General features: G+C 41.5%; 1 protein-coding gene across 12 annotated transcripts in view; it reads left to right on the top strand.

Annotated features, from left to right (window-relative positions):
• Positions 1–27,135, top strand: part of ATP11B (ATPase phospholipid transporting 11B (putative)) — an 84,531-nt gene that overhangs the window by 8,720 nt on the left and 48,676 nt on the right. For all 12 annotated transcript variants that reach the window (XR_014168248.1, XR_014168249.1, XM_081910806.1 and 9 more), the window contains exons 2-11: positions 9,434–9,550; positions 11,482–11,571; positions 16,223–16,303; positions 18,890–18,997; positions 19,209–19,337; positions 20,278–20,381; positions 21,292–21,339; positions 23,849–23,913; positions 25,765–25,846; positions 26,707–26,857. Coding sequence is in view for 10 of the 12 variants with exons in the window: in XM_081910806.1 (XP_081766932.1) it covers positions 9,434–9,550; positions 11,482–11,571; positions 16,223–16,303; positions 18,890–18,997; positions 19,209–19,337; positions 20,278–20,381; positions 21,292–21,339; positions 23,849–23,913; positions 25,765–25,846; positions 26,707–26,857 (975 nt within the window). In the remaining 2 variants the exon portion in view is untranslated. The remainder of the gene's footprint in view (positions 1–9,433; positions 9,551–11,481; positions 11,572–16,222; positions 16,304–18,889; positions 18,998–19,208; positions 19,338–20,277; positions 20,382–21,291; positions 21,340–23,848; positions 23,914–25,764; positions 25,847–26,706; positions 26,858–27,135) is intronic.

Here is a 27,135-nt window from a genome sequence, read left to right as displayed (position 1 = left end):
AAGCTGAGGGCTCATCCACACTTCCCTTTGCTCTGCATTTCTAGGCACACGTCTTAGCTGTCCAGGTCTGGTGGTGGTGGTTTCTACTGGCTTTTTCCCCACGAAAACCCAATCTTTACCACTGAATCGGAGCAAACAACAATCTGCAGAAAACCTGAATTGACTTTTGCTCCAATTCAGCGGTAAAGAGTGGGTTTTTGTGTGGAAAGTGGTAAGCAGTGGGGCAAAAAAAATCAAAACCGAAAGTGCTCGGACACTGACCAGGAGAGTGCAGATCTGGGCTTAGAAAGCACAAGGCAAAAGGTAAGTGCAGATGAGCCCTGAGCCAGGTGTTGAACTGAATTAAACACAGAGATCACAGGTTGCAGCTATTAAAAGTAGCCTGAAATAGACAGAACTTGCCGCACTTGCAAGGGAAAGCATTTAGAAGCACTTACGTCTGAGCATCCCCTGAAGCTTGATTTAACTTAACCTAACCGAAGGCATCTCTGAGTCTGAAAGAAGGGTGGATTTTTAAACTGCTATTGAGCTTCCTTTTGAAACAACTAGCTAGTTCCTGATAATGTGCAGTAATCCTAATAGGTCAGCCTTTCTGTTGGGGATTCTGGCATTGTTACATCATTTATGTGGAACAGATGGTGAGGGTTCTGGCGGCGACAGTGGCTGAATAAAGGATATCCCTGGCTTGGCTCCATGAATTCTCAGTGGTCTGTGGTCCCTTGAGCTTCACAATAACATGTAATTGGAGCATCACATAAAGCTAGAGTCATTTGAGAATCAGTCTGGTTTATAACAACACCTGAAACGTATTGCCGTGCTTCACACTCATCCTGTACTGAGTTGACTCTGTGTGTATAAGAACAAGTGTCTTCATTTGTGTCATGAAGGATGGAGAAGCTGTTTTTCCCCTCTGATATTGCGCACAAGCATTGCCTTTGCTGTAGTCATTTTACAGATGTTCCATTCATAAATCTCTTCTCATTTTACTTGTCCTTTTGTTATTGGTCCCAGCTACTGCTGTTGTCTTTCTCCCTGAAGCGGACACTCTGTTCTAGAAACATTTAGCTTGCTTTTCGTTGGCTTCCTGTTTAATGTAAAAACTCCCCTTTAAAAAAGCAGCAAGGTAAAAGGTAAAGGAACCCTGGATGGTTAAGTCCAGTCAAAGGTGACTATGGGGTTTCAGCGCTCATCTCGCTTCAGGCCAAGGGAGCCGGCATTTGTCCACAGAAAGCTTTCCGGGTCATGTGGCCAGCATGACTATGCCGCTTCTGGCGCAATGGAACCCTGTGATAGAAGCCAGAGCGCACGGAAACACTGTTTACCTTCCCGCCACACAGTAGCAATGTGCAGGTCAGATATTCCTGCTTGTTCCACAAGACTAGGCATAAATTTGGAAAATAAATTTATAAAATAAGCATCACTTAGGCTGCATCTGGGAACAGATACAGCTGAGAATTTTCCAAGTATTATTTGTCAGCCAGCTGCTTTTCTGCACTCAAACCTCTTTTGTGTGCCAATTTTCAATATAGCCAACTTGTTATTTGTATCTTTCGCCATGCTGGCACAAACAACTGGGCAGCATCCTCTTTGCAGGGGTGAGTTGGCAGTGCAGATGGATATGCTGAGATTACTTCAAATGTTCCTTAAAAAGTTACTTTTATTAATTATTTAATGAATAAATTGTTCCCCATGAGGCATCTTGAAGTAAACACATATAGGTAGGTAGCCGTGTTGGTCTGACGCAGTAGAAATATACATATAAATAATAACAAAAATTGTCCAGTAGCACCTTAGAGACCAACTAAGTTTGTTCTTGGTATGAGCTTTCGTGTGCATGCACACTTCTTCAGATACCTTTTATTTTACACACACACACACACAGAGAGAGAGAGAGAGAGGGAGAGAGAACACACTTAAATATATGAAAGCAGCTAAAACCCCTGCATGTTTAAATGCAGTTCATATATAACCAGTATGAAAAACACTATGTGCGCGCACACACACACACACAAATGTGAAAATAACTTAAAAATCAATACAAATAACTTGTTTATCCCACATCTTCATGAAAATTAGTTTGACTGAGAGAGAGTGCTGCATTTGAAAGGGATTTTCACAACGTCTATGTATGGTACCTGCAAAATTCCCCCATTGGTGATGATTTATTCATCTTGTATATTTTTAAAAAAGTCTTAGCTGTTTTTCATTAAAAGATTCAACACAACATATATATACAGTTTAAAACTTAACAAATAAAAATGCAGCCAGACAAAATCAAAAGCTAAGAACAATATAAAACAATTCCAAGGAGAATCATCTACATTCTGAAATGTCTGGGCAAATAGGAAGGCTTTCAGAGATACCCTTGCTAGCAAATTTGCCAGGAAAATCTGAAGTCTCCCATATTAAATACCTTTAGGTTAAATGATAATACACTGACCATGGCAAAGTGTCTTTCGGAGGTTGCAATAAACAAAAGACCATCATGCTCTAGACATAACAAAATGACTACCTTGGTCTCTTTCGCCTGTCGTTTGGTTGTTTTAACTGTACAGTGGTACCTCTGGTTACGTACTTAATTCGTTCTGGAGGTCTGTTCTTAACCTGAAACTGTTCTTAACCTGAGGTACCACTTTAGCTAATGCGGCCTCCCGCTGCTGCTGTGCCGCCGCCGTACGATTTCTGTTCTCATCCTGAAGCAAAGTTCTTAACCCAAGGTACTATTTCTGGGTTAGCGGAGTCTGTAACTTGAAGCGTATGTAACCCAAGGTACCACTGTATCTTGTTTTGAAACTGTTTTGTGGGTCTGTGGACCGCTATAAAGATAATTGATTTGATACCTGTCCAGTTTCTGTAGCCTAGATTATTTACAATGGTATTTTGAATCTTTCACTATATGAATGCAACTTTGCAAATGAACTATTGAGTAGGCCCAGTTCTCTCCATGGGACTTAACTATTCCATCTAGAATTTGTGAAAGTGTCTCCTGAACCTTTTGGAAACTTCCACGTGCATAGATCTTCCACCTGCAATATGAATACTGCCAGCCAGTGATGTCCAATGCTAGACACTTGGGAGTGCAGGAATATTTCTCAGGAACGTCTGGATAAGAGTAATTTCCAGGATCCTGTGCTGCCCACCCTGCCCCATCTGTATGCTTGTGTGTGAGGTGATATGCCAGCACATCTTGCCAAGTGCACAGTTTACATTTTTTATCAATCAAATTGAAGGACAAAGTGTTCACCTCAAGCAGTGTGCAATCAAAGAGTCTTGTGGGCCGCAGACAATTGCTGCTTAAACTCCCCTCCCCTCATGTGTCTTTCTAAACAATGCCCAACACGTTTGTAAGGTCACTTCAGGGTGTGAGTGAATATTATGGAATCATAACTCTGTTTAAGGTGGAGCAAAGCTTAAAGATCAGTGCTTATCTTTGTTAGTTATGGAATTGTTTTCTTTTGTATCACTGTTCACTATGGAGTGATGGTGGCTCTGATCCAGGAATGTTTGCACTAGTGGGGCTCCCTTAGTGTGGATGGCAGACCAATAGTTTTGAGTATCCACTTGGTGGATCATTTTGCTATAGGCATGCAAAGTTCAGATAGATAGATAGATAGATAGATAGATAGATAGATAGATAGATAGATAGATAGATTTCCAATATATAACAATTACAAAAAAGATAAAAAAGAATACTAAAACAAAATCCCAACTCCCTCTCTCCCCGCCCTCTTCCAGGACATACTAAATTCAGTAAACGTTTTCTCTGTGGGTGGGGTTTACTTTCCCCTCTTCACAAGATAAAAATTTGTAATAAAAGCTGACAATATTGTTTAGGGGAACTATATGCACCTGCTTCTCAGGGCTCAAAATTAGCAGGGCACCAGGCGCATTTTGCATCTAAAGATTCTCCATTTGCGAGCACCTCAAAAAGTCCAGGTGCCATTTTTCTTGCCTGGCTGACACTCAAGGATTACTGAAATGCATGCACTTTGAAGCTTCAAAGTATATGTTAAGGATAGACAATATGTTAAGGAGTTTAACAATAAAGAGTAGAAAGCAAATAGAGAGTTTTGAAAGCAAATATGGTAGCAATATTTTTATTGTAAACACCAAATTAAACATGTATTAACAATTTCTGCTAAAAATGTGATATTAACAATGTGTCACTTATGCGAATTGTGTATTAATTCATGCTTATCAAAGAAGAAATAAAAAGTGTTGTCTAATGGCAACTAGACATTCTGTTTTGGCGCCTGAGACCAGGTCCCAGAAGCCATTTGACTCCTAGCTTTTCTATCCCAGTTTCTAACATTTCTGTGCTTCTGCTTGTACACTATTCTCAGTGGACATACACTGTCCTTGCGCACTGAGCAGCTCGTACACTGTTCCTTGATGGATTTCCATGTAGACATCCGTCGGGGATTATTTAGCTGTGATTGCTACATTGCTGAGGATTGGACTTGGGGTCACTTCCATCTCTACAATTCTATGTACTGTACCAAATCTTTATTGAACGTGAACTACGTCTCTCTTTAAGGGGATTGTAATAATATTTAAAATTGTAAACCACAATTGGGAGCTTTGGCAGAAAAGCGGTATATAAATGCAATAAATAATCATAAACAACACAATTTCACATGCTACAATATTGATTTTATCTAGTTCTCTCAAGTAGTGGAAGCACGCCTGGTTCTGTTCTTATTAGCAGTTCTGCAGCTTTACTATCCTGTTTATGAACACATCTCTGCAATCAATAAGGGTTAGGACTATAATTAAAATGAAACCAGAGGATGTGAGAGCTCTTAGGAAGAAACTGAATGTTGCTGAAAAGTGCTTTGGAAGGTTTCTAGTAAGTTAACAATAAAACATCCTTTGTTCCACTCCTTGATTGTGCTTGCAGTTAGAAATTGTGTTTGCTAACCTTTTATCTCTGTTTTGGCTGGGAGAAGGATTCTGACCCCAGAAGCCTGGAGGAGGAATAGAACTGTTTTGTTTTGTTTTTTTTAAAAAAGTTCATTTAAAAACATAGCATCTTGTCTGTAGCGTTCAGTAGTTACTTCATTGACCTGATTTTCAATGGTCCCCTGTAGCTTATGGCCCAGCACTCACAACTCCTTCTAACCCTCCTTCTATAGCCATGCCTTTTAGGGGGAAAAAAAGCACAAGAGCCTTTTAATTGCTTGCATGAAAGTTTTGAGAGCCAGCAAATATCAGTAGCTGGATTTGATCTGACAAAGCACTTCCTGAAACACAAGGTCATCTCTGCCTGGCAGAATGCAGGTGGCACGATTGCAGCTAAGCTCTATTTTATGTAAATGTCTCCTTCCCTGTGAAAAGATTTTGGAGAGAAACAATTTAGTAAATGAAATGCGTTTATGCTTGAAAAAGGAATGGAAGCATGAATCCCAGTCTAAACCTAATTAAAACCCACAGCCTTGTCAGATTTTTGAAATGCAGCAATTCAGCGAGAGCTTTCTAGGTTATAGAACTTTATTATAGAACTATATTACAGAACTTTCTATATTACAGAATTCAGGGGCTCTGAGGAGGATTTATGTTCCATCAGTGGCAACGTTTTCATGCTGAAACTTAGGAAACTGGGAACGGCTCTCTTTTACTTTATGGCTTGGAAACTGAAATATTAAACACTGCAGTTTTTATGCAGAAGCATTGCTGTAGAGTAGGCATCAGGCTGCAGTGAACTGACTGCCCTGCTTAAAAGAATGGAAAAACTTGCGTTCTGGGAGCCAGTGTTGGTATAGCAGAGTGTAACTGTGCCTGAGCCTCACCTACCTCTCAGGGTAGCTGTGAGGATAAATTGAGGAGGGGAGCACCATCTACACTGCCTTGAGATCCTTAGAGGATATGAGAGAGCTGAATTTAATAAGTAATGTTCAAAAATATGCCTCTGTTAGATAAGAGCCAGATGACATTTTTGTCACTTGATGGCTTGTTTACATGAAACATTTTGGCATGGAGTCTGTTCGTAATGCGAACAAGCTCCCAACAATTAGTCTCTGTCATGTAATCAATATGCAAAATACATCAGGGAAAGGGTTTGGTTACGATTAGTTGTAGCCAATTGAGCTACTTAGAGTAGACCTATTAAAATCAGTGGGTGAATAATTTAAGTACATTGATTTCAGTGGGGAGCGTACTTGGCTATACAGTGGTGCCCCGCAAGACGAACGCCTCGCAAGACGAAAAACCCGCTAGACGAAAGGGTTTTCCGTTTTGGAGGCGCTTCGTAAAACGAATTCCCCTATGGGGTTGCTTCGCAAGACGAAAAAAATATTGCATCCCCCTGCGGGTTTTTTTCGCTTTTTTCTTCCTTTTTTTAAGCCGCTAAGCCGCTTATCAGCTGTTCCGCTGATAAGCCGCTTGACAGCTGTAGCGCTAATCCGCTAAGCTGTCAATGGGCTTGCTTCGCAAAACGAAAAAACCGCTATACGAAGAGCCTCACGGAACGGATTAATTTCGTCTTGCGAGGCACCACTGTAACCTGATCTACCTATGGATGACAAGCATCCTTGTCTTTGTACTAGTGAATGAGATGTACACAGTTTTCTTTTAATAATACCATTTATTTATAGCTACTGTTTATTAACAAGAGAGAGGGAGGTGTTTTGCTTTTGTTTTTGGAAGATACAGCAGCTGAGAGAAGAAAATGGCATTCCGTGATCTTGAACAAACCTCTTCAGAGACAACTTACATTGCTTCTTCATAACTTGATTTACCTTTGAGGTTGTCTTACTTCCTCTTAGCTGATCATGTGTTCTAGTTTCGTCTACTACAAGCATAGGCAAACTCGGCCCTCCAGATGTTTTGGGACCACAATTCCCATCATTCATGACCACTGGTCCTGTTAGCTAGGGATGATGGGAGTTGTAGTCCCAAAACATCTGGAGGGCCGAGTTTGCCTATGCCTGGTCTACTAGGTCACAGCATGTGTGAGCTGATGTAAGATAAGGAAGAAATTACCTTAATAATGAACAGTTCAGGGGACAATAATTGCTTCTGAGTGTAAGAAACTCTCTAAACTGGCCTTCATGTACTTGGTGTTCTCTACTATTATTATTTTATTGTTAGCCGCCCTGAGCCTGGCTTTGGCTGGGGAGGGCGGGATATAAATAAAATTATTATTATTATTATTATTATTATTATTATTATTATTATTATTATTATTATTATTTATTATTATTATTTTGGACTGCAGCAACCATCAGCCTCCGCCACATGGCCAATGTGTAGGTAGGAAAGATGGAAATTGTGCTCTCCAAATGCTTTGGAGAAGGCTGATTGAAACTGAACAGTTGAAGGCTCTTTGTAGCAATTTCCCACACCAGGAAAGTCCAGTTCCAAGTCCTTCTAACTAGGAGTAGTTTGCCATGGCTTTCAGTTGAAAAATTTGACAACAAACATTTTATCTACACAGGACCAAATACCAGCCGTTGAATTAGTGCATTTGGAGAGGAAAATATAGCAGGAAAAGTAACTTTGCAAAATTCTCGTGCACCGGCAATTTTTTAAAAAATCTCAAACTCATTGCCACTGACTCATTCTTACATAATAAAACAGCTAGTAATGGACTTGCCCCTTCCAGTTAAGAAAATAACATGGTGTTTTGCCAGTGCTGTGTGGAAAATTGGCAAAGAATTTTGCATCTTAAGTAATTTTGACTGAAAAGATAGTTTCCAACTTTTTTTTCAGATCCGCCCTGCCTAATAACTTAGCAGTTATTAAATAAATTGTAGTTGCAACACTGACGAGTTGTATAGGATACTTAGAAAGGTATAAAATCTTCTAATTCCCAAATCTGGCTCAAAAAACCATAGGCCCAATGGATCTTCAGTTCATTTTGCCCCATAACAAACATCTTTGAAACCCAGGGGAGTTTTAAAAGAGTGTTTATTGTTTATAGAGGCTTTAAGCTGCTTTTAATATATAAAAATCTCAGAATTTTGTTAAAAAGAAAGCTACTGGTCACAGTCAATTCAGATGGTTTTAATTCTCTATTGACCTTCAGTTGCACATGTTGCTCTACTTCTTGTTCTTTATAAGTCATTTTGATTGCAAGTAGTTTTTTTCTATTCTCTGTATTGATGAGTTTTCTTGCTCTGTTTTGGCGTTTTGGCTTTATAATGCTTACTAGGGAATGGAATGAACCATCAGAGGAAATTTTGTTTAATGGCCAGATGCTAACAGGACCAGTGGTCAGGGATGATGGGAATTGTAGTCCCAAAACATCTGGAGGGCCGAGTTTGCCTGTGCCTGCCCTAAATTCTCTGACTCTTGCCACTTGAGAGTGTATTCCAGCTAAATGAGATGCCAGTCCCACAGGTTTCTCTGTACAAGTCAGAGGAGTTGGGGAAGAGGAGGAGGTAGTCTTCACACCTCTGGTCAGTAGCTAGTTCTGCCGCATGGTCATTTTGAGGACACAGTGGAAGTTAGCTGGCCAAGTGCCTGTATTTCCTTCCTCTCTGTAGGGTGAGGAGATACGTGCTTAGTTTTGCGTTCGTGAACAATGGCTGGGACAGGCAAAGGGTGGGGTGCTCTTCTTCTCCTGCTGTCTTTCTTTCTCTATCTCTCCCTCCCTCCCTCCTTCCTTCCCCCACTTCTCACAGTGCGAAATCCGGGCAACGGATGTGTGGGTCTCGTATCTGGTGACTAACTCTTGTGGGTTTTGCTCTGTATCAAACCTTTTGCCACCTCACTTGCTACTTTTAGGATCTACAACCTCAATTTCTACTTTCTGTACAAATGTCTTCTGCCTTTTGGTATCTGTTTCCACTTCGCTTTGTAGTATTCATTCTGCACCATCACCCCAGTTCCTGCTTTTTATGTGCTCTGGCAGAAAACCAGTAATTTTTCCTTAACTTGCACTGCCCGCAGGTGCTAATTTCTTCTGAAACTTGTATACTTTTTGACAACTGCCTAAATTGTTTTCATGGCTCTTGTCCAAAACTCTTGGGAAACACTACAAAGGTTAAAATAATACCATTAATCAATGTATTTAAATTATATTAAAGAGCATTTCAGGAATGAATAGCAGATGTTCCTTCTTTCTACCATATGTTGAATTCAGCAGAGTTTTTTAATTGTGGAAATTAATTGTTTAAACTGTTGGGGATTTCTATAGCAGTAAACATAATCTTTGGGTTAGATGTTGAATGCTAGTTTCAGTGCATTATTATCACTGAGGTCTACTGGTTGCCCTTGGGCAAGGAGTTATTTGGTGGTATTAGAGTAGCTCTATTGAAGATAGTGCCATAACATAGTTAGGATCATTAATTTTAATGGATCTACTCTGAGTAAAACTTAGCTGAGTACCACCCACTATCTTCTGAGGATAAAATCAAGACTTGATATCACGTATTGTAAACACTGTAGAAATTATTTGTGGATATAAGTAGAATCACTTTTCTTCTTTCAGGGTTTTGACCCACCACATCAGAGTGATAACCGAACTATTTATATAGCCAATCGTTTTCCTCAGCATGGTCATTATGTTCCTCAGAAGTTTGCAGAAAACAGAATAATCTCTTCTAAGGTAAGGGAAACCTTTACCTACCTGAATTTTTGCTTTGTCCCGCATGCTGGATAAAGGTAGGTTTTGACTTTGTCTATTCAGGTCATGTCAGAATGCAAAAAATAACCAACCAGCAGCCCAACTCAAAAACATATGTCCAAAAGCTCAGATTTCATACCAGCAATAGTATGTACCTACATATTAGTGTATTTTCACATTGATTGTAGCACACTTAACTTCTGAATGCCTTGTTTTCCTGTAAAGTCTAAAACTACTGTTACAGCATTATCACATAATGTAAAACCATTCATCCACCTGCTGAATATGTATTGACGTCTCCATTTGCATCATGTACAAGAAAATCATTGGGTTGGTCCTAATTCTGAGTTTTGGGGCATGGTTTGACATGCACCAGCACATCTAGGGTGTGAGGATGATTTCTTTAAGTAGGAAATGTTTACAAAGCAATCCCGTGACACACATAGAGATCAGGGCTTCTTTAGAATTAATGCTTAATGTATGATTGACCTTTCCAATTAATCCATTAAACCAAAGTCCAGTATATTCCCCAAACTGCCTATTCTTGGTCAGTACACTGATTTTCTGCTCACTGCTTAAAAGAGAATTTGTTAGGGACCGTGTCTGTATTCCATAAAAGAATAAGAAGTTAAACTCCCCCCAGTGCTGGCCAGATGTCATGACAGTGGATGTTGAAAAAGAATAGCAGAGTGTGAATGACTATTAGCACAAAATTTTGGTGAAACTTGGCTGGTGATAAATCTGAGTGAATTTGAATGGAATGGTGCTGGCGGCAACCGTAGATTCTACAGGGCAGGTTTCTAAAACTCACTCTCAGTTTATTCCTTTATATAACTTTTTAGAAATGAGAACCCTGCAAAGGCTAAAAGAATGTTGGGAAATGGGACCTTATGCTTTGCAATGGGCAAATAGGCAATAGTTACAATAGGCAATGCTGCATGGACAAAATTATGGAGTAAGAAGTCAATGCATTCTGTGTCAATGCAAGGAAAGCAAGCAATGCTTAAAAACATTTTCTCTTGGCACCTTATGCCTACTAAATTGCCTTCCACCCCACCATCATTTTCTCCGAAGTACTGGAGATGTAGTATCTCCAGTTCCCGCTCCGTGTATTATATTGTGTATATGTGTTTTGTAAGGGGGGGGGGAGAATTAACTGGTTATTTACAGATGACAGCAAGACTGTCCATCACATGCATTTGGAAATAATAGGGAAAAGCTACGATGTAGACTTGGTATGACAAAGTCTGGTTGCTGGCCATGTCTGAAAAGCTAACCCCAAAAGTTCAAGTCTATAGAGGATTGTAAAAAAAAAGAAAAGAAAGACATTTTATTCGTAAAACGTATAAACAATCAAAGTGACTAATGTATTCAAAGTCAGAGAGGTCAAACAATTTTATGGCCATTTTGTGGGGGGAAAGTGCATTTATAATGCATTGGTGTAAGTTCAGGAACATGTAAATCCTTTATTAGGTATAATATAATCTACCGTATTTTCCCGTGTATAAGATGCACCACATGTGATGTCAAGTGGGGGGGGAGGTGACTGTGATTTGGGGGAAATGATTTTATGGTCCAAAGTAGAATCCAAACTAGGCCAAATTAGGTCTCTGGACTGGAGGTTGCCATCCCTCTGCCAGATTTTAGGTGGTCAAAAGCTGAACTTGGAAAACAAGTTTTTCAGTCGCTTATTGCTTTCTCTAAAGTCTTTTCCTTGGTGTGGTGTTAAACTAATGGGAACAATTTTTTTGACATGAGATTTTGGGAAGAGAGTTATCTTATTTTAGATCCACTTAATAAATTTCTTGGGGAAACTCCCTAATGTTTAAAGCTGAAAATTGTTTTATCTTCTGCAGTGTGGCTTGTGACGCTGCATGTAACTCTTGATATTTCTCTTTCTCTTTCTCTTACAGTATACTGTATGGAATTTTGTTCCCAAAAATTTATTTGAGCAGTTCAGAAGGGTAGCCAACTTTTATTTTCTTATTATATTTTTGGTTCAGGTAAGTCATTTATATTCCGCTTAATACCAAAATAAGCTTTAAGTGATTTATAGGCTTCTAAGTGATTGGGTAATCTAGCATTGCTTTAGGATATATAACAGATGTGTACTCTTGCAAATGGGAATTGATTGTTATGGTTGTTTATTGTTGAATATAAGGATGCTAGTGTATGAGGGTTTGGTTTTGTGACTCTTAATGCATAGAATTAAGCCTTGACATTTTGCAAATATGAGGGGTGGTTTCCAGTGAATTTGATTTTTAATACAATAATTTAGAATAAAAAAATTGTCCAGTAGCACCTTAGAGACCAACTGCGTAGGACCAACACGGCTACCTACCTGAATAATTTAGAAGGAAGGGTTAAAACGCTGAAATAAATTTATAGTCAAATGTTGCTGGTAAGAGCGAGATAGCCAGTAGTAATGGATTCGCTCTGAAGTGGGAGTGGGAGAGGTCATCTCTATTCATTTCTTGCTAAGCCAGAAAACGACCAGGTAACTTGCTTGATGTGATACACTTTGCATATTCTCACTACCCACCTACCATGAATAGAAAAGAATTCAGGAAAGTTAGAATTCTCAGGCATCAGCTTTGGAGCATAAATGCATGGTGACATGTATTCCCATCACTGTCAAAATAAGAAAAGACATCCTTTTTGCTTGTTTTGGTAATCTGATAGGGAGTTTCTCAAACCCCTGTCAACAAGGAGCATCCCCTATAACATATGAAGGAGAGCTTGAGAGTTAAATCATCTCTTTCTCCTCTGCTATTTATTTAATAACCAGTCAGATGGCAGGGTAGATTTCTCCCTGGCGATCTGATCAGCCCTCTTACTCGGTTGAGCTGGCCTTTGGGCTGGCTGTGCTTGGAGTTATATTGGCTGTTTTGCTGCAGTGCTGTAGCAGAGTATTAAAATGCCTCTAAATTGCTTTGTAATAACAGGTGCAATACCTATCAGGCAACCTAAAGTTTGAATATTGTCCAAAACTGCTAAGTAATTTCAAAACGCACTTTAGACTGCAAAGTCATAAAGCACCCTTCTAGAAATGTATATGAGAGAGCATAATAAATGTGCTGTTTAAACCTCAACCCACCCCTTCTACCTTTGGTCTAATGCACCTTTCCTCCAGTTGTAATATTGGTTCATGACAGAACTTTGCAGTCCATGACAAGGCAACCCTTTCTAAAGGTATTAGACATGCTTCCTTGCCCCAGCTGTGGTAGGAAGGTCTTAACAAAAGCACTGCCTCCTGGCATGGGCTCTTAAGCTTTAGCCTGGCACTAAACATGTCCCCTTGATGTGTCACGACCAGGAACAACTAGGACCAGCCTGTTGGATTCAGTGCAGCGTGAGCTGTGTGGTAGCAGTAACTGGCCCCTGATAACAGGACACAAGTGTTGACACGACCTTCGGTTCCATATTGTGCACATGCACACTCCCTTTGCAAACTGGGCTTGGTTGGTTTCATTTGTTTGTTTCATTTTGTATCATTGGTCAGCTCTATACTGGGTGATTTCAGAATATTCGCTGGGATTTCTGCATAAAAATAGTGCATTAAAAATCCATTTGTAGCCATTTAATAAATTTTTAAAAAGTGAGGGCAAAGAGGGCGGGAAACCATGAAACCTCTAAAAGCACCTGGAAAATCAGGTTCTCAATAAAGGTGTATAAAGGTTCTTTTCTCTCTTCTGAGTAGTCTGTGCAGGTTGGCATATAGTGATGTCATCTAGTTGTGAGTCATCGGGAACAGGCTTTCCTTTACACTTTTTACAGCTTATTTCACAAGTTCTGTTGAAGCCTTTCCCCCTCTAAAAATAGATCTGAGAAAGAAAGGAATCATGACATCCAGGAAAAGCTGGTTCATAAGAAAACACACAAATGTTAATGTTTGAGCAGCGAGTTCTATTGAACTGCATTGTCAATATGAACTACTTTGGCTCATTTGTCTCACTTTCCTGTACTGGTGTATTTCCTAGTTGGTACTTGAATGCTTTCAATTTCTGTCAGGGAGACAAATTGAAAAATGCAATTAATTTGCAACACTTGTTCTGTTTGCAAATAAGGTTAGAATCAGTACTGGGATAATATTAACGGATTTCAGTGCATGCATACACACACACACACACACACACACACACACTCCTCACCCCGCCCCCAGTGAAATTGGCTTGAACTAGCATATTTCATTTTTTTATACCTCTTCCACAAAGGAGTTCAGACTGGATTTACAATGAAAACACAAAACAAAGCAAGAAGCCATCTAGCATACAGTTAACAAACAAAACCCAGGAAACAAAAGACCGACTTAAATGCTCTTCAAACGATTGTACCTCATTCCAGTAGACTACTGACTGACTTCATGGTTGCAAAAGTGAAGTCCCATAAGCCACATTCATGCATGATGCTAAACTTGGAAAAGGCAGACTGTGTGGCTTTCCACATGTTGCAGGACTACAGCTCCCATCCCTGATTACTGGACATACCGGCTGCATTTTATGAGAACTGGAAACATTTCACTCTTTGTAGAGCTTTAGAGCTCTGTAGATAGCATACAGGTTTCATGGCTTACCATGCGCAGTGGAATCTGCAGCCCAGGCTCTTTCAACCTGGCTGTTGGTATAGCCTTTGTTTTCATTAGAGATGCCTTAGATGCCTTTTGATGTCAAATGCTACTTACAAACTTTAAAAATACAAGTCCTTACAGAACATAAAGGATGCTGGAAAAGGTGCCTTTGGAGCATGCAAAATGGATGTAAATGAATTTGTAACTCAGGAGCGCAGAATCTAGGACTCTTGGTGTAGAGTTGGAAACAACATGTCCTGATAAATGCATTACTAGCCAACAGTTTCAAAGATATCCTTTCCCACATGTTTGTGGTGCTGTTCTTATGGTGGTTAGCGTCAGCACCTGGGATTGTAAGAAGCTACAAGCCATTAGTCAAATCTGTGCTCTGTGAGCCCTGTTTCTGTGTTCACGGTATTCTCTCCTACACAGGGTTTTGCTCACCTCTTGTTCAATGCCATACTCCTTAGGTGTATGCTTGAATTGGTTGGTGCCATTTGCCTCAGTGAGTGGGTGGGAAAGAACTTAACTGGTTCCACTGTGTGGTTACTTCGCTCACTTGCTCACGTTATCTGCTGCATGCACCATACAGTCTTCCAGATGGTTTAGATTGACCACAAGGCAGCACCTCCCATGCCGCTGCATGAAAGTGTGGCTAAGCTTGTTGTCAAAACAAATACCAAGTGGTACTTAGCTGCAAACTGATACCTAATAAGTAGGCAAGCCTTAAAACTAGTTCTCTACAAACAAAGCAATTTGGACTACTACTACTACTAATATTTTTTTATTTATATCCCGCCCTCCCCAGCTGAAGCCGGGCTCAGGGCAGCTAACAATAATAAGACAACACTTTTAAATCATTTCATTAAAAAATTACTTCAAATCAAATGGTTGATGGCAACCATTGGGTAGAGTTCTGTGAAGATTGCCAAAGGAGGGAGTCAGGCTGTGCCCTGGCCAAAGGCTTGGCGGAACACCTCTGTCTTGCAGGCCGTGCGGAAAGATGTCAAGTCCTGCAGGGCCCTAATCTCCTGTGGCAGAGCGTTCCACCATATCGGAGCCACAGCCGAAAAATCTCTGGCTCTGGTTGAGGCCAGCCTAACCTCTCTGTGGCCTGGGACCTCCAAGATGTTTTTGTTTGAAGATCGTAAGTTCCTCTGTGGAACATACCAGGAGAGGCAGTCCCGCATATTGGCTCCTTTAAGTGAAACTTAAGTGTTCAAAGTGGATGACATGTCACTACGTTGCCCTAAACTGTTTTTCAATAAAGATTGGCTATATAGGATGCTAATCCTTGAAATTCCTTCATGAATGTTTGCATAAAATCTCTTATTCTAGCTTCCTAGAGATGTGTTAAATCCTCCTTAGAGGTAGGAAGTCTCTTGGATTAATGTTAGTTTCTGAATAATTGCTGTTCCGTTCATTTATTTTCCTGAACACATGCAGCATATCCTGCAAGATGGCGTTTTCTTTCCAGCATGAAAGCAATAAAAGCAGACTTTGTTGATATTTTCTGCTGCAGTTAGCGCAACAGTGGTAATAGGGCAAATTGTGATTGCCTATTTTGCAATAAGAGCAAAGGGAACCTGTTAGTTAGGATTAAGGTACATTGCTAGGCATTGTGCAACTTCAGTCTCAGTCATGCTGAAATCTTGTTTCACATGTGCCCTTCTCCCAGCAGCTCTGTGAGCAGTCCTCTCTGTGCTGAGAGTGGAAATCTAGGGAGCCACTTTTCAGACCTGTGTCCACTCCTTGTGCTCAGCCTAGACTGATGGACACCATGTTTTCTTCATTCCCACTTGCTGTTGTCCTAAATGCTTCTAAAGCCCAACATGACATCAGGGATGAGCCCTGCACTTTGATTGGTACACGCCTAACATTCGACCAGGCTTTGCAGCCACTTGGAACCAGCATACCATTCCCAAAAGTTCATGTGGTAGAGGAGAAGAGTTGGGGATGGGGCAAAGTCAATGCCAGCTACAAACATTGGCTAGCTACCAAGCCCAACTAAGACTTGTAGAGCCCTCTGTTCAGTGTACTATTGTGGCATGTGCTGACGCTGTCTTCATCTTTGTTTTCCTCTCCAGCTTATGATAGATACACCTACAAGTCCAATAACCAGTGGATTGCCATTGTTTTTTGTAATAACTGTGACTGCCATAAAGCAGGTAAGGAAACACAGGTGCTTTAGAAGGTACTCACTTAGGGCAGATGGACATGCTTTGTGTAATACAGAACAGAACTTCCCTGTGTTCAGATTACTTCCCTGTCTTCCAGAATGTGTAGGGCTGCTTCCCTTGTGTTGTGGCATCATCATACTGCAAAGCAGTGCTTAACATGATGTCATGATGCCTCCCTGTGCAATCCTGTATGTTGCAGAGGATAAACTTGCTACAAGAATGGCTTATGTGACCTACAATTCTGACCTGAAACATGTCAAATTCATCATTTCTATACACCAGTGAGTGGAGAATCTTGGGCAGAAATGGACAGTTGTGGAGCAGAGTCCAGATATGAGTTTGTCGTACATGTTCTATGGATTTGTCAGTTCATCTGAGATAGAATGGGAGATGGTTTGTATGTAATGGAGCTCGGCCAGCCAAGTTCTGGGCACGTCTGCTGCTGTTGCATCTGTTTGGACCTTCATGAGATTTGAGCAGCATTCTACTAGACTCTAGCTTCTAGCTGAAAACAAGTAAATATGTTTTATGTTGCCAATCAAGCAGGTCAGCCTAGGGTTATTTTTGTCTCGCTGCCATGCAGTCAGTGACTCATAGCAACACCCCTAAGTGGGCAGTGACAGACTCACCCTCGGTTTTTGTGCGAGGACTTTGTATGTCAGTATGCATCATAAATTCTTATTTCCAGCAGCCTCACACTTACCCAGAGGAGTAAGTTCTTGCATAACAATAGCTTATGTACTGAGAGAGGCTATGCTGTATTTGAAAGCTGTACACATCTTGTTTTTGTTTTTGTTCTTCCCAGTCTCCAGGCCTATTGTAATTGCCTTGTCACAGCCTGTCACTGCCTTGCATTCAGTCAAGTTAGTGGTAACTAAGGGAAGACCAGACATCTGTGGCTTCCTCTAGACTCTCATGACCCTTCTCCGGGCATGCCTACAGGAGTTCTCACACCAGCTCTGTCTTCTTTTGGAACATTTCTGTAATACACATGCTGGCCATAAATATGGCAAAATCACTTGAGTGTGTCTTGAAGGCGGCATTAACTGTATTTGACAATGTAGTGAGAGATTCCACATGAGCTGAACTGCAACACCTAGCAGATTATCCCATTAGTGGACGTGACCTGTCCCATTTGTAGAGGACATGTGTCATAGCATGTCTGCAGGCAGGTGCTGTGATGGAAATTCTAATAAGTTTCTGAGGCTATCTGTGTCACCTCTTCCCGAGTGAATTTGAGTTGCATATCAACAATACAAAATACTGCTTATTTTCCCCCTCTTCTTCTATCCTAAGTCACTTTTTTCTCAGCCCAACTATCACAAAGCCAGCTAAAAAGTTACATTTCACAGAACACAATTTAAAGTGGAAGCAGCACCCTACCTAGAGCCAACTGGGCTGCCAGTTGCTGATCCTTGTTCTTGACTTGATAATGTTATACAGGTGACTCCCCATTTATGTGGGGGTTATACTCTGGACTCCTATGTGCATAAAATTGCGTAAAATGGGGAGCACCCCCGGAAGAGTCTTCAAGGAGGCACAGTGGAGCTTTGTTGAACTGCTCAGCCTCCCTGCCTTACAGCTGATGTGCAGGGTGGTGCAATAGCAGCAGCAGCAGCTTTCCTGCGTGTCAGCTGAGGAAGCCCTGCTTCCCCACCCCGGCTCACTCAGCTGATGTGCAGGAACCTTCGCCGTGTGTTAGCTGGACTGGTCAACCAAGCACCGCTGCCCCTCCATATTTCACAAACAAGCGCCACAGTTCATCTCACGTGAGCCAGAGGGACAGCAGAGCTTTGTCAACCAGCCTAGCTGATGCGCAGGAAAGAAACTTTCCTGCGCACATCAGCTGAGCAACCTCAACAAGCCTCAGGCTGACTCCCCAGAGTCTGAAGAGGAGCTCCTCTTCGGGCTCTGGTGACAGCCTCTACGTGAGCTTGGATGGGCAGCGGGACTTCTCAGCTGACACACAGGAAAGCCACAGCTGTTGCTGTGCTACCCCAGATGTCAGCTCTTAGGCTGAGCAGCTCAATAAAGCCTTGCTGCCTCTCCAGCTTGTGAGGATAACCTGCCTGGAGCCCAGAGAGGGTATCCTCTGGGGAGGGTCTGTTTGTGAGCCAGGCAGACTCTCCAGGATGCTCCCCATTTCCAGTTCCCCAGCACTGCTCGTGTGCGCGGTTGCGAGCAAATAGAATGTGCATAAATTGGGAGTTGCCTGTAGTTATCAGCAAATTGAGAGCCAGTGTGGTGTAGTGGTTAAGAGCAGTGGACTTGTAATCTGGGGAACCGGGTTCGCGTCCCCGCTCCTCCACATGCAGCTGCTGGGTGACCTTGGGCTAGTCACACTTCTGTGAAGCCTCTCAGCCCCACTCACCTCACAGAGTGTTTGTTGTGGGGGAGGAAGGGAAAGGAGAATGTTAGCCGCTTTGAGACTCCTTCGGGTAGTGATAAAGCAGGATATCAAATCCAAACTCTTCTTCTTCTTCAAATTGGTTGCATAGGTGCTTTTGCTTAGGCAGTTATGTGTATTGTTGGCTTTCCCCTCCACCCCAAAATGCTTCTTTGCCTCTTTTCCAGGGCTATGAAGATTGGTTACGCCATAAAGCAGACAATGAAGTGAATGGAGCTCCAGTGTATGTTGTTCGCAGTGGTGGCCTTGTAAAAACAAGATCAAAGAACATTCGGGTATGTGTGTGAGTGGTGCAAAATGATTTTGAACATTTCAAAAGTGTGCGTGCATGTTTATATATGTGTGTGTGTGTTTTTGTGTGTATATACATGCAAATTAAAAAGGCAATTTAAAGGGCCGTTGCTTTACATAGCGTGTGTTAATGAAAGTTACAAAAATATTTTTGTGAAGGTGTATTTGAACAGATATTTTTGCCTGTCTTCTCAGGTGGGAGATATTGTCAGAGTAGCCAAAGATGAAACTTTCCCTGTTGATCTCGTACTTCTGTCATCTGACAGAGCAGATGGCTCTTGCTACGTCACTACCGCAAGCTTGGATGGAGAAACTAATCTTAAGGTCTGTTTTCATCACCTTTTGTATACCTTAAGTTAGAAACAGATTTAGGTTTTGTTTCCTGATAACCAAGATTGATATATTCCAAATCCCTCTTACAGAAAAGGAGAATGTTGAATTCCCCTGGGTGCACCTCAGAATATCAGAATCACAAAGCATGTTGTTCAAACCAAGGTCTGCATCAGTAGTGACATGACCTGGAGAAAAATGAACCTAATTTCAGTTATACCTGTACACATTTAAAATAGCAAGTGACAGAACTGCAGTTGATGTATGTGTTTACGGTATTCTGATTCTGAAATAGTTACTACTGTCTGCCCTTGAAAATAATTTTATAACTCTCTATAGATAGAAGAATCTGTAAGAAAAGCATGTGCTGTGCTATGAACAAAACTGTGTGTGTACTACTGGCGTACCAGAGATGCAGGGCTTATGTGCATGTGATGATGTGTGCATTCTGTACGCATAGGGGTCAGTAACTTGAGGGGATGGCTGCCCCACCCAAGATTGATCTTCCGTGTTTGCTCATCAGTCAGAAGCCTGCAACAGTTTTATCAGGTGGTGTGCATGTAAATCACCTGATAAGCCTGTCATCTGCATTGCTCTGCTAAATGATGAGAAATCTAAACACTTTGGATTTCTGAACAGATGCAGCACAGTACAGCTGACTGGTTTTTCAAAAGATAATATGCACATTTTGGCAAGTTAGCACTTGACAAATCGCCATTTATGTGCACTCAGTGTTGCTTTGGGAGCTGATGATGTACTGGAAAATTTAAGATGCGGTTTGGAGGCTTAGTTGGTATCTTAACCAGACAGCTCTGTTTAATGTGTGTGTATATGTGTGTGTGTAAGTTGCAAGCCTATGTCTTTATAGCATTTGCACAATATGCTGCTTATTGTTGCCTAATGGAACCTGAATGATTATTTCTTTTTATTTCAGACGCATGTTGCAGTCCCCGAAACAGCAGTATTGCAGTCAGTTGCCAATCTGGACAAACTTGTAGCTGTTATAGAATGTCAGCAACCAGAAGCAGATCTATACAGGTGCCATTTTTAATAATATAATTTTTTCCCCAAAGCGGATTTGGAAAGCAATGTTTATAGTGTTCTAAGGATTAGATGATTTTGCAGGAAACTCTTCTAGAAATTCTCATCTTTATGTGAATGCATGAGCTACTTAAATCTGTAAGTACTAGCAGAGAACCTTGCAGTGACTGTGCATACATAACACTCCTGACTGAAGCATCCACTTCTTAAATGATAAACCTGGTTGCAAGGCCTGGCAAGGACCAGATAACTTAATGTGGGGTAGTCAACCTTTTTATACCTACTGCCCACTAATGCATCTTTCTAGATGGTAAAATTTCCTTAGCGCCCACCAGTGCTCGATGGAAGGAGGATTCAGCTTGTGCCATAGAACCCCCTGCCGCCCACCTAGAATCCTGAAACGCCCACTAGTGGGCAGTAGGGGCCAGGTTGACAATGCCTGACTTAATGGGTCAGTAGATTTGAACATTCATCTGCATCACTCTGAGCAGCTGTAGAATGAGAACAACTGTCCCATAATTTTCAAAAGCTCTGGAGATCTGTGTAGTTTCTTTTTTAAATCAGTTACTTTTACACTGCCCTATAGTGGTAACATCTTCAGCATTTGGAACAGATCTCTGCAACATTCTGGAATCCTTCACAAACCAGGAGGATTTCTTTGTCAGATCACGGGGGTGGGTGGGGTGGTTATTGGTTTGTTTTGGTTTTGTTTTATTATGTATTTTGTGTTTTCGTTTCACATTTATTTTCTTTTTTGGTCAGCTGCCCTATGATCTTCGGATGAAGGGTGGTAGACAAATTTTATAAATAAATAAACATCCTCTTCCTTCTATTGCATAGTTGTTGCTAACTTGCAGAGCTGGAATAGAAGAAATATGTCTTTCTGACACATTAATCTCTTTCGCAGATTCGTTGGACGAATAACAATAAGTCAACAAATTGAGGAAATAGTACGGTAAGCCAAGCGTTGGTAAAGGTCATGTGATTTGCCTTGAATTTAAACAGCATGTGTTTACAGCAGGGCTCCACAGCTTGTGAGCCACCAAGCTGGGGGAAATCCTTCAGCCACCAGGGATTCAGTAAATGGCTTGAATCTCAGTGATAGAGCACATAATTTGCACATAAGACTTTCCAGATTCAGTGCCTTGCATCTCCAGTTCATAGAAATGCTTTGTAAAGGCATCTTCCTGAGGCCTTGGTGAAGTGCCGCCAGTACAAAATACCACGCAAAATGAGCCAAGGACCTGGCTCTGTATGGGACAATTTTGTGTTTTTGCTGCCTGTCTGGGACTGCCCAGATCAGACATGGGTGTGGCTGCTGGATCACGGAGGCATGAGCTGCAGTTCCTTAACTGAGTTGAGTTAAATAATTTTTTTAAAAACCTCTAATTTATGCTAAACCCATTCAGTTTGGTTACATGACCTGGCAATCTCATGTAAGTTATGCTTGCAAAAAGTGTGTTGCACCTCTATTTTAAAGACTCGTTTTTCCTCTTCCAGGCTTAGGCCAGACTCCTGAATGGAGATTGGCTCTGCCATACTTTACGCTAGCATTATTTAACCCATTGTAACTTATGCTGGCTTTCCACATTGAGGATTGCCCCCTAATTTCCTTCTTTTGTGCTACTAGAAAAATTTGGTGTATTTATTGAAACCACCAATCTTCTTTGACAGGTATTCATAACAGAATTAAAACCCACAAAAACTCTGCTGGATCAGGCCGTAGGTCTATTTTAGTCTAGCATCCTACTTCCTCCATATTTTGATAGCATTTTTATGAGAAAATGACCATCTTAATTGTGTAGCAGAGAACGTTCAGGTAGTTAGTAAAGAATTTGCTTCCTTATTCCAGAACTTCTTTTGCTAGCGCATAAATACTTGTAGGGAGTGTGCCAACTTCAGTTCCAGTGCTGCTTACATAATCTTGGACAGCTAATTAGGCTTTCTTTGTAGCAGAAACTGTGAAGAGGTGGCTACAGGTTGTGACTTCTTCCTTCACCTAGCAATGCCATGAACTGCTTTATCCCAGCTTGACCAGTTTGGAGTGAACTAACTTGCAAAGCCAGTTTTTATTTCTTGCTGATAAGATCCATTAATCATGTCAATCCTTTAAGAGGATGTATCTCTCACATATATACTAATCCTGAATTTACAGATGTCTTATAGAAACTGTTTTCCCCTAAGTAGGCTGCCCCACCACCAGATGAAATGTGACCTAATGTAATTGATGATTGTTCCCCCATTTATGCCTAAACGACTTGGTTTCTGTAGACAGTCAATCAGAGAAGTTTCTGGCGTGCACCATGCTTCTCCCCTAAAGTAGCTTACAAACAAGTAATTGCACCAACGTTTCCCCGTAACATTTCCCCATATCTTTCCTCTCTGGGATTATAGCTATAGGAAAGAGACTGACAGCACTCGTCTGGGTAGCGGCCTTATTTGACCAAGGGCCTCCATTTACTGACTTGACTCTCCTGGAGAGTCCTTAAATGCTGGTACAGTAGCTACTGGAACAGCAGGAGTTTCAAGCACCCCAGGGGTATCTGTTAAGAGTAACTGCAGGAGTTGGGGTTGTTACTCTTGTCCTTGCATTAAAAAATAACACAGAACTGTAATTTTTACAAGTTCAACCACTTGTTTGCAAAGGGAAATGAAATTGTGAGTTGCCCAAGGTTTGCATCTTGGTAGGAAATGGTAGTAAATGGTAGGTTTGCATCTTGTTAAATGGTAGGATAATAATGACGTTCTAAAAGAAACACAAGCTAATACAGCCACTGTTCAGTGGTGTGAGCATAACACGCAGATGCTACACTTGCTGCAGGTACAAATAATCCTGGAGTTACTGCAGGAATTTTTGAAATGTGCAGATAATTAATGTTGCGTGAATTTATTGAAACCAAACGTTCTTTAGTTCTTAGACGAACACAGTAGAATTAAAAGTCCTTTGGGATCATGCTATAAGTCTGTTTTAGTTTAGCATTTTTTTCCTCCAGTGGCCAGTCAGATGCCTGCAGGATGCTCGGAAACTAGATTTGAGGATCAACAGCAGTAGGGGATCACCACCCCCATCAGCTGGTATTTAGTAGCCTCCACACCAGAGAGAGTCCATATAGTGTTAAGACGTCTATCAAGGGCAGTCTTCCATTAACTTGTCCTAGCCCCTTTTATGATCTTAACTGCAGTGTTAAGATACCTCCTTCCCCTCCCTCCCCATTTCATCTTCTGTTTTCAGTTACTTTAGGCAAAATAGGAATGTTACCTGTTCTGTTGGGCTCTTGACTGTTACCGAGGATGAAATGTCACGCATAGCTTTCTTCACCTTGAATGAACCATAGCTTTATCCCCGTTGTTTATTCTCATTTGGTGCAAGTTGCATTTTGGAATTGGTGGAGTGGACATCTAAGCAAATGCCTGTTGATACATTGTGTTCGGTCAACATAAAAATTGACCTCTTTCTTTTTCAGACCTCTTGGACCCGAAAGTCTCTTACTTCGTGGAGCAAGATTGAAAAACACCAAAGAAATTTTTGGTTTGTAACCACATAAGTATTTCACAAATTGCTCAAAGATTCCTGAGGCAGGTTCCCCAGAATGTACGGTAGTTATCTTTTGAGCGTCAGTCAGAGGGGAACACTTTGGTGTACCTTGAATCATCTTCCCACTCTCCCTTTGACTAGGCCACTGGCGTTGCTATTCACCAGCATAGCCTGAGTAATCAGGGTGGCTTAAGGGCCCACACCCATAATTATTAATGAACAGTTTCTGCAGTCTGCTAAAATAGTCACAGACTAAATGTGCTGCAAAAACCCAGCAGACCCATCAACCAGAAATGCAGTTGCCAGCCCCGTGAAGCCTTCTTTTAGAATAAAATGTCTGTCTGGGTTCTAAAAACTCACAGAAAGGTTGGAGTTGGTCCCTTGGGAAAGGAGTTTCACAGACTTCCTGCCATTCCAGAGATGGCCTTGTCCCAGGGACCACCGTTCTGCCAACCATACTTTGACTCTGGGTGAACACAGAGCAGAGCCCCTTAGGAAAAGATAGAGTTTGACGCATTCTGGACACAAACAATATAGGGCTTTTAAAGGGCAAAAGCAGCACTTTGAATTGAATTCTGAAACCAACTGAAAGTCAATGAAGATGTTGCAAAACCAGCATATCTCCATTTGGAATGCCTTAATTAATACCCTGGTGGTTATATGCTTGACCAGATGTTTCCTAAGCATGTTTCAAAGAGTGAAAAAGCTGATGCAGTTTTGTGGAGCGTTTGACTTAGGTGGCTATTACTTTCAAAGCAAATTTCACGTGCAACTGCAGTACATTAGATGAAATGTAATAATAATGATAATTAATACTTTGATGTATTGTCTGCCCTTCACCATAAGGTCTTGGGGTGGGTTGCAGCAATTTAAAATACAATTATTAAAAACAATTGAAAACAAATGGCAGTCACAAGAGTAGGCTGAGTCCTAAAAATCTCTCTCTTTGGGGTCAAAAGCCTGAGTAAAGAAGTGCATCTTCAGTGTGCAACACAAACTGCTTAATGAAAATGCTAGACACAACTCTTCGGGGAGGAAATTCCACAACTTAAAACATTATGGTTAACGGGTTTCACATAGGTAAAGGTAAAGGTACCCCTGCCCGTACGGGCCAGTCTTGACAGACTCTGGGGTTGTGCGCCCATCTCACTTAAGAGGCCAGGGGCCAGCGCTGTCCGGAGACACCTCCGGGTCACGTGGCCAGCGTGACATCGCTGCTCTGGCGAGCCAGAGCCGCACACGGAAACGCCGTTTACCTTCCCGCTGGTAAGCAGTCCCTATTTATCTACTTGCACCCGGAGGTGCTTTCGAACTGCTAGGTTGGCAGGCGCTGGGACCGAGCAGCGGGAGCGCACCCCGCCGCAGGGATTCGAACCGCCGACCTTTCGATCGGCAAGTCCTAGGCGCTGAGGCTTTAACCCACAGCGCCACCTGCGTCCCTTGAAATAAAATAGCTTCATAAACAATGGTTAGCAGTTGGTTTTTCCCTAACCATAGTGAGCAGCAGTTAGTCCATAGTGTGGGATGGCAAAACAAGCTGCAGTTAAATTAAAACAGAAGCAACAACTCTCAAAGGCCTCCTTACAGCTGTTGCCGGTGTTGGGGAGGCAGTGGCGATAGCAGGGAGTGTGCCCTGCAGCTAGCTCTCATGACGCTAAGCTGGGATTTAACTTTGTATCTGAACAAGCCCACAGTTTCTCATAACAGAGTATTGCTACAAATCTAATGTTTCTTGTATGGCTTTGCAGTCACAACGATAAAAATAGCACTCTGCTTTTGCTTTTTTTTTTTTAATCAGCTCATGCTGCAGATACCAAGTCTAAACATCAATTTTGTTTGTTGTAGGTGTTGCAGTGTATACAGGAATGGAGACGAAGATGGCGTTAAATTACAAGAGTAAATCACAGAAACGATCAGCAGTAGAAAAGTATGTGTCCTGCAGATTTTCACTGACTGGAAAATTGTAATGCTTTAAAAGTTCTCATAGGGTATTGCAGCTGCAAAACTGGAAGTTTTAAGTGCTAATTTTCGGGGGAATGGAAAAAGAATCCTGTTGTAATCTCTTAAGTTTCTGAAGAGAACTGAGGTGTCGTGCTGGAAAATGACATGAGAATTGGGCCTTCTATATTTGATGTGAAGACAGGAGTGCCTGGCCTGCTCTGGTCTATGGGGTCACTAAGAGTTGGACACGACTAAACAACAACAACAACATTTGACGTAGTCAGAGTAATCTAAAACCGATCAGTCGTGTGTACTTGCCCTTCACTTTCCAAGGATTTGCTTTGCTGCACTTTCTGCTTAATGAGCCTGACCTTCCAAACTCCCCCATAGCCATATTGTCTTTCCAGTCCCTTTCCTACCTAGGCTGGGAACAGAGGATTTGTCCTCCTGACTTTGCATACCCTGTTCCTCATAGTGAAGAGCAGCGTTCTTCTTGCACAACCAGAGATGGTTAGAAACAGGAGGGAAACATAAGACTGAACAATTCTTCCTTTCTTCTGTCCTGAGCAAGATAATCTTCCTCTACTGTGTGCAATTTTGACCTCTGACTACAAACTAGAAGGTCATATTCACGCAAAGACCGAATCACCCTCTTATTTTTTAACTGGAGTTGCTTTTATCTCCATCCACAAACATGCATGAGGACGTGTTTTTGCAGCAATGTATGGTTGTGTTTGAATTGTGCCCATTCGTCCATGCTTGCTAATGAAGCTTTTTTCACAGGGTTATTGCCATCCTGTGGATATTTGTGCATTAAATCGGCTCCCACCAATTTTGTTTCCTTAGGTCTATGAATTCCTTTTTGATTATCTATCTAATAATCCTCCTCTTTGAAGCAATCTTGAGTACAATATTGAAATATGCTTGGCAGTCTGAAGAAAAGTGGCATGAGCCTTGGTATAACCAGCAAACTGATCATGAAAGAAACAGCAGCAAGGTACAGTTTAAAATTATGTGCACATTCTGGGTGATTTCCCCTCTCCCCATGCTGCCTTGCCTAGTACTAGAGGGATGTAGTCATGCTGCTTAGACAGTTACTTGCTCAGGGATTCCTTCTCTTCACTTCTAGGGAGCAGTGCCAGAATGTAAGTTTCCCAAGTTTGAGAGACATCCCATTGTTATAAGCCATTTTGCACACTGAGTAACTGATACTGGCATTGGTTTGTACATGCACTAGCCAAGTCTACAGAGGCATATTAGCCTATGAAGTTAGTA

The sequence above is a fragment of the Podarcis melisellensis genome (assembly GCF_964234715.1).
Source record: "Podarcis melisellensis genome assembly, chromosome: 5".
NCBI lineage: Eukaryota > Metazoa > Chordata > Lepidosauria > Squamata > Lacertidae > Podarcis > Podarcis melisellensis.
This window is presented reverse-complemented; position numbering and strand designations above follow the sequence as displayed.